This window comes from Diceros bicornis, chromosome 7, assembly GCF_020826845.1.
Source record: "Diceros bicornis minor isolate mBicDic1 chromosome 7, mDicBic1.mat.cur, whole genome shotgun sequence".
Classification (NCBI taxonomy): domain Eukaryota; kingdom Metazoa; phylum Chordata; class Mammalia; order Perissodactyla; family Rhinocerotidae; genus Diceros; species Diceros bicornis.
Window position 1 is genome coordinate 61,312,351 of NC_080746.1, and position 8,515 is coordinate 61,320,865.

Genomic DNA, 8,515 nt, shown 5'->3' on the forward strand with positions numbered 1-8,515 from the left:
ACCAGAAACCAGAGCATCAACTATGAAACCACTCTCTGTTCACAGACCCACAATCAGTTATTAAGATTTGTTTGTGTATCCTACATATCATTCATATCTCTTACCATATTTCCATTTTCTCAACCATTACCCTAAGAGAGGCCACTGTCAGTTCTCAATTGTGCTTTTGCAATAGTTTCTAAACTCAACTCTTTTCCTGCAGACATTACGAATAACTTAAAATGCCACCAAGAAGTCTTAATGATATAATATTGAGTGGAAAAATGTAGAGTCAAAAATTGAGTGCAATAAGGTCACATCTTTATAACATTGAAAGAAATTAAGGAGAAAATATTTGGAATAGAGAGATTATACATCTTTTTATTCCAAAATGTCTTTAATGAATTTGCACTAAGTCACTAAAGGAGAAAAAAGAATAGAGTAGAGGGAAGGTTCAGCATCATAGCTACTCAACTCACCTTTAGAAATGAGGAAAGTCCAATTTCACTGTATAATATATTTTGATATAAGGACCATTACTTGAATAAACTGAAAAATAAGCATGTTTCCAAAATTTTAGATAGAGATGTGTCTAAATTAAATGAAAATATTGATTAACTCAGGAAAACACAATTTTCATATGGCAACCATGCGGCAAGGCTATGCAATAAAATACAAAGACATTCGTTATTTCATACATAATAGTTTGATTATCCCATGGTAAAATTTCAGGAATTTTTTATGGAATGCGTATTAGCAAAACCTAGTCTGTTACTTCTCTTACATTAGCGAGTCACTTAAGTTCTTTAATATTCAAGTCCTTATAAAAGAACAAAACATAATAGAAAGTAGTATTCAAATTGTAAGTTGTTGCACACATGGGGAATAATATTATTATTTTGACTTTAAAATATTCTTACTGATAAAATCCAAGAGTTTCACCACATTTTCAAGGAAAACCACTTCTTTATCCTGCTTCGGATCTGCTGGGTCTTTATACTGTAGATGATTGAATTCATCAGGGGTGGAAAGAGAATATAGATATTGCCCATAAGGACATGAACCAAAGGTGAGAGATGCTTTCCAAAGCAGTGCACCATGGTGAGACCAATAATGGGAATATAAAATACCAGTACAGCACAGATGTGGCAAACACATGTCTGCAAAGACTTGAGCCTCTCCTCCCGGAATGCAACTGCCAGCACCATATGCAAGATGAAAACATACAAGATGAGAATGAGGACAGCATCCAACAACAAGGTACAAACCACCAGAGCCTAGACATAGAAGCTGTTGCAGTGGTTGTCAGAGCAGGCCAGCCAGAGCAGGTCCTGGTGCAGGCAGAAAGAGTGGGAGAGGATGTGAGGACGGCAGTAATGGAAGAACTTCAAATGAATGATGACGGGAAGAATAGACAAAGCACTTCTCATCAAAATGCTCACCATAAAATGAAGAGTCTACTATTAGTCAGGACAGATGTATATCTCAGAGGATTGCAAATTGCAGTAAAGCGATCAAAGGCCATGGCAAGGACTCCAGACTCTGTGAAGGAAATTCCATGGATAAAGTAACTTTGAGCAATGCAGATATGCAGGCTGACTTCCTGGCTGAGCCCCACAGGATCCCCAGCACCGTGTACACTGTGGACAGCCCCATGCACAGGTGAGGGAGGATCAGCAAGACCAGAAAATAGAACATGGGCTGGTGCAGGCTTGGCTCAGTCCAGATCACATGGAGCACCATACAGTTTCCCAGGAAAACCATAGCACAGATGGAAGAGAAGGGAATTGAAAACCAGGGATAGTACTGGTCGATGCCAGGGAACCCCGTGAGAATGAATATTGAGGAATTAATAAAGGAAGCAGAAGAAGCAGACACGAGCATTTGGAAGTAATTCACGAGGTAAAATAAATATTCACAGTTGTGTTTAAACTGTCTGCTGTCTTTGAGAACAGTCGAATATAACAAACACAGGCTACTCAGAGTATAGCACAGGTAAAGCTAATTGTAGAATTCCAGGGAAGTCAACTCTGTGAGAGAAGCTACAGCACAAGACGATTTCACAGGGAACCTCCTTGGTGTTAGGTCTCAGAGGTTATAGAAGCAAATCAATGCCCTGACCATTTTTGGCAAATTAGATCATTAACTTCATGTCCTTTTAGTGTCTCTGACCCACTTGCAGCACACACACCAGGTGACAGTGACCAAAGTTACTGAGAACGTAAGGCTGCTCCTGCTCTGCTGCTCCTGAGTAAGCTTGGAACGCTCTCTCCTCACCAGTCCTTGTGCACAAGGAATCAGAATGCTGAGATTTATGAGCAGGAACGAGAGGACTATGCTCTTCAGCCAGGTGAACCAGGCTCCGGGGAGTCCACTATTCTCTCTTGGTGGATGATGCAAGTGCAAGATTCCGCCTGCTTACCTCCAGGGTAGTAGTTTCCCGCGACTGTGAGGAATGGGTAAATGGCAGCATTTTCCCCAGAGTCCACAAATCTTTTCTAGTCTCAGAGGGAGAGTGACTCACTGCAATGACTGAAAATTCAACAGATACTCAAAGGGAGAAGGCAAGAAGTAAACACCCAAAGATGAAAGATGGTATCTGAATTCTGAACAATTTTTAAGTCTCCATTTCAGTCTGGAATCAACAAAAATGTTTACATAAGGCTTATTTATTTTTCTTCTCTAAATTTCACTTTTATTGTTCCCTGAATTTCTCAGTAAACATTTCTCCCTTTTCTGAACCCCTGAGAAATGTAACTTGTTTCTGGTAGGCAGAATATAAAGAATCATATATTAAAAGGTTTTGTAAAAATGTTATAAAATCAAAACACACCATATTGTAAAATGTTCACTTATCTATTAGTTGTACACTGTTAATTATGTGAAATACTTAAAGTATTTTCTCCTCTTCTTATGTGTATAGTTATTGACAAGTGCTATATATAAAATTACAGATAACTATTTTATTCAAATTTCTTTTTTTTTCCTCTGAGATACTTTCAGTAAATCTTTTATATGGAAAATTTTCAAATATAGCACAAGGTACCTTTTCCTGGAACATCTGAGAGTAAATTTTCTGCCCGATATTCTATTACTCCCAAATTCTTTAGTGTGTATTTTCTACAAACAAGGATCTTCTCCTACATGACTGTAATACAATCATCAAATCATGAAGTTAACATTGACACATTACTACCATTGAATTTTCAGAATGAATGTAACTTTTTCCAATCATGCTATTAATGTAATTTGTAGTAAAAAAAAGAATCCAATTCAGAATCATGTGTGTGCATTAGCAGTCTTGTCTTGGATTCTTGCCAATGGCTCTTGGATTGGATACAAATAAGTTACCCTTCCTGTAGTTTGCTTGTCTTTTCTTTCCTTCTCTCACTCTATATGCTTTCCTAGGCTTTTACTAATATGACTTTTACATTTGAAATATTTGTTAGATTTGTTTCTTTTTTAAAGTAACAGTTATGAGGCCCCTAAGGAAATAAAGCCTCTAGCTTCTTCAGGGAAAACTCTGGGTACCTCCTCACTTGTTAACCAGGACAGCCCTTGCTAATGTGTTCTGGGCTCTCGTTGCTCCTTTCTTCCTGCGCTCGGTATCCCTGAAAGACGTTTGCTCATTCCTAATTCATCCGGAGTGAACCGATGGAGGACACCTGTGTGCAGGCGTATGTCTGAGCAAATATCCCAATTCTCCCCATCTCAAACTTGGTATTTTTGTTATGGAGTTGTGGAGATGGAATTATACTTCTCATATGCTATAACTTCAAAACAGGGCGACTGTATTAAGTTTTGTCCTCTTCCATAAAACATCCTCAAGACATTTCCTTTATCTCATGAATCTCATCTCTCTGCCTCCTGTTTTCAGCTCTAATCATGACTAATAACCCCAAATCATATAATATATGACAGTGAGGACCATGTTGATATTAGATTTACAGTTATAATTAGTAATAGTTTGTATTTTGAATATTATTTCCATGGTCTCCCTACTGCCCAGCTTTCTGGCAGTAGAAGAGTAGTTGTTGGAAATATTTTTCTGTAGTGATGAGAGAAAATTTGCCTATTAAACCAGACATGAGGTCCTAACAGCAGAAAAAGATGATTCTAAGAGTCATAATCTATCCTCTACCCTCTATATCTACAATATGTAAATCTACAACACATGTATTTATATCATCAAAGTAGATTATATAATCATTTATCCCAATGACAAGGCAACTTTTGGGGTGGCTCATTCATTCATTCAATCGCTCTTTCATTCCTAAGCCCTGTACGTAGTATCAGCATTGAAGCAATGAACAGAGTCTCTGTTCTCTTGGAACTTAGAAACAAGTATGGAATATAGTATAAAATAAATATATAAATAAATACATATAAGTATTCTAACAATGAAAACAATGTAATAGCAGTGAAAATATTAAGAGACTTGTAACAGTATAGTTAAATATCAAAATTAGAATATATATCTGATTGAGAGAAGAGCATAAATAAGACTTGAGTGAAAAGAATTGGGAAAGTTATCTGGGGTATTCAAAATATGACAATTCAGGATAGATATGTTTTCACCACAACCCCTACTGGAACCACATTAACAATATTTCAACAATTTCCATCCTCTTTTTGTGTCTGTTACTGGGGTTCTTCTATGAGGGTAATCTCTCCTCCTTCTACAATTTCTTCTGTATTTCAATGTCTTCTCATTGTCTCATTGTTTCCTAATCTTTATATTCTGTAAAGATCCATTCTCCTCACTGATCCTCTTTATTTCTATAGGAAAAGAACATTTTTTTTTTTTTTTTTAATCTTAAGAACCAAGTAAAGGGCCTTCAACATATTATTTCCCACTATGTGAACTCAAATGTTGAATTATGGAATTTGTATGGGCCTTAGTGCTAAACCATAGTAACAGGAATTTGACAATGAAATCTGTGTTTATTATTTAAGAACATTAATTTGCCATGTAAAATACCTCATAAAATCCTTCAGAGTTTAACTTCTGTCCTAGAATAGCGTCTAAACACTTTACTCTGGCCTATAAACTCAACAATTCTATTACGTCTCCAGTGTTTCTCTCTCTTCACTCCGGTTATAACCTTGTACTCTCAACTCTAGCCGTTTTAAATGCTAATAAGTTTCTTAAATTCTTAAAGTTGTCATTGGACCAAGCCCATCTTATTATTCTTTTCTTTATCAGAAACTCTTTTGCTCTCCTCTTCTTGGCTAAGTTATAGTTTGCCATGTATCACTACTATAGTTGGGTAAACTTGAACCTTCAACACATCTATTTAAGGTAGGTCACCCACTCTATTGTATTTGATTTTTTAAAGACTGTTTTGACTCATATGCCACAAAGTTTGGGAGGTTGGGGGCATATCCGTCTGGATGTCCATCTTGTTTAACTCTATATCTCCAGAATTAAACATAGTAACTGTCAAATAGTTGTTGAATGAATGAATGAATGAGTCTCTAAGAGTCATGTGGCAGAGATGAAAATATCCTTTCTTATGACTTTCACTCTACTTTATGGTAGTTTTCAAGAATTCTTCCCTAGAGTAAACTATTAATGATTACCTCTTGAATCTAAATAAGGAAACAGGAAACATGGAGAGATGTAGGCTGGAAGGGCTATGATTTAGACAAAGAAAGCCTGGAGATGGAGGTGGAAATAGGCGCATTCAAAAAATTAATAGAAAGTTTATTGATTTGGCACTGTAAATGATTTACTATTAGTGAATGAAAAGGTTGTTATTTGGAAGTACTAAATATATTTATTATATTAAACATTTAGCATGGATATTTCCTGTACTTTATTACACAAATATCTGACTTGAAGTTTATACTTCCCTTGAAGACTTGGGGAACATTAGCACTATTATTGTCTACTACATTTAGTGGTTAATGACATCCCAAGAGTCTATCAAAGAGAATGGGACCATTTGGCCATTTGACAGTTCCATTTTTATTTTTTATGTTTAATAATTATAGTGTGTTTCTTCCTTCCATGGATATTATTACGGCTATCAGGCATCTAATTTTCGCCCACCTCTCTCCCACTAATATACTAAGCTGCTGCTTGCAATTGGTCGTACGTAAGGAAGACAAATAGCAAGTTTTCAGAATTATGAACAAATTACTATTATTCTTAATGAGGGCAATAATAGAGAAAACACATATATTTCATCACCAAAATAATTATTTCACTCACTTTTGACTACTGGGTTGCATACAGGATGGATAAGTCGTTAGAAGTTTGGCTTCCAACTAACGGCAAATTAACATGGAATCTTTTTTCACTCATGATTTTTCCTTACTCGATGACTCTAAACAGTGATTAGAGAGTCAAACAGCAGAATAATTGTCCTACCATTTTTTTTTCTTTTAAATAAGAGGGAAGAACAATAAAATCTTCAGGTGCTCTGCATGACAATCAAGAAGCATTTTGAAGACAGGATCTTCATACTTTTATATCTTACATTATTTCTCCTCATGAACATTTTAAATTTGCTACAAAACTTTTCTACAAATCTTAACTGATCTTTTCATTTATGGAAATAAATATTTTAATTTATTTAGCAAACATTCACTGAGAAGCATTTCCATGCAAAATATAATACCATATGCAGTGATTCTGTGCCTAACACAGCAGAAATAATTTTTGTCATCATGGAGACTACATTTAACTGAGAATGCAAATATTCCAACCTGTCTCATCTCTGACTGAACAGCCCTACAACACGAGCCACCTCTTCCCCTTCCACCAACAATAGTCAGAAGCTTAGATTTTTTACAACTATTACTCATTCCTTTACACACTTTTAGATGATTCTGAATTCTTTAATCTTAATAGTTGCCCCCATGTGAATATCAAAGATGATGAAATTTACCTTCCAAACAGAGGCAACAACTTAATTATCTTTTGATCTCTAGATCTTAGAGGAGTTCAGAATATACAGTAAATGCTCAATAAGTACGTGCTTAATCAATGAATGTGTAGATGAAAATGTAGATTATACCTTCCCATTAGAGAAAGTGAAGTTAGTGAGACTGAGGATGGTGCCTCCATTCTCACTGGTTCTCTGTATAATCTGCCTGGTACAAAGTAATTGATAAAGTTACGACTATAGCTAGCGCATCATCCTGCCTTTGATGTATCCAGCAAAGATTTTAATTATGCTCTTTTTCCCTATTGCTAGTTCTATTCCACTGAAAGAGACGGAGCATCCTCAGTCGGATTTGTTTTGTTTTGACAGTATAGACAATGGGATTGAGCAATGGAGGTGTGAGATAGTGCAAATAAGAGAGCAGTACACGGCTGGAAGGGGAAGCCTGCCTTCCAAACCTGTGGATCATAGACAGGCCAATGGGAGGTATGTAGAAGAGCAGCACAGCACAGATGTGGGAGACACAAGTATTGAGGGCTTTGAGTTGCTCAGCCTTGGAGGCAATGGACAGCACTGTTTGGAGGATCAGCGCATAGGAGAGGACAATGAGCACTGAGTCCACACCCAGAGTGGAGAGCACTACAAAGAGACCATAGGCACTGTTGATGTGGGTGTCGGCACAGGCCAGCTTCATGACATCTGGGTGCAGGCAGTAGGAGTGGGAAAGCAGGTGGTTCTGGCAGTAAGGCAGCTTCTTCAGCATGATGGGGGCTGGGATGTGGAGACCGATGCTGCGCACCACGATGGCCAGGCCCAAGCTGGCAATCCGGGGACTCGTGAGGATGGCGCCATAGCGCAAGGGGTTGCTGATGGCCACAAAACGATCAAAGGCCATGGTCAGCAGCACAGAGGACTCCATGATGGAGAAGGTGTGAATGAAGAAGAGCTGGGCCAGGCACACATCCACCGCCACCTCTCTGAGACCTAGCATGTAGATGGGGAGCATGGTGGGCAGTGTGAAGGCAGACAGGCCCAGGTCGGTCACTGCCAGCATGGACAGAAAGTAGTACATGGGCTGATGCAGGGAGGGCTCTGATCTTACCACCCACAGAATCAGGCTGTTCCCTGCCAGAGATGCCACATACATGGCACACAGAGGGATGGAGAGCCAGGTGTGCACAGCCTCAAGGCCTGGGAGGCCCGTTAGGAAGAAGGAGGTGCTGGTGTGGTTGGAGTCTGACATGATAACCAGGAGGGGCCCAACTCCAGTCAGAAGGGCAGTCATAGACCCTAGAATCAAAGGAGGTACTGGGTCAAAACCCATTCCTTATAACCCATTCCTTGGTCATAAACCAAGACCTTATAAAAACTCCCCCAAATGTCTCTCTGATAACAATGGCCATGTAATTTGCCCTATTTCCCATTGTCATAGATAAGGATCCCTTAAACAAAATATTTGTTTGAATGATTAGAACAAGTCTTGCCTACCTGGTAAGCCTGCATCAGGAGCCACACAACAAAATTTATCCCAGAAGTATAATTACAGGCCCTAGAATCAAAAAAGTGCTGGGTCATAAGAGTTGCTGGGTCAGAACATGTAGTCCACCATAAAGTCTTGTGGTGTTGTCCTGAACATTCATAAC

The 8,515-nt window shown here is 38.2% G+C and overlaps 1 protein-coding gene and 1 pseudogene across 1 annotated transcript; both read right to left on the reverse strand.

The window, feature by feature from the left end:
• Positions 1-917: 917 nt before the first annotated feature.
• LOC131408736 (olfactory receptor 51V1-like) lies at positions 918-1,863 on the reverse strand (annotated as a pseudogene).
• Positions 1,864-7,155: 5,292 nt separating this feature from the next.
• LOC131409055 (olfactory receptor 51G2-like) lies at positions 7,156-8,118 on the reverse strand. The gene has a single exon (XM_058546255.1). It carries the CDS (start codon positions 8,113-8,115, stop codon positions 7,156-7,158), a length of 960 nt encoding a protein of 319 aa, XP_058402238.1. The 5' UTR covers positions 8,116-8,118.
• Positions 8,119-8,515: the final 397 nt, after the last annotated feature.

Coding starts and splice junctions, on each gene's coding strand:
- LOC131409055 (XM_058546255.1), bottom strand. CDS start 8,115: ATGTCAGACTCCAACCACACCAGCACCTCCTTCTTCCTAACGGGCCTC.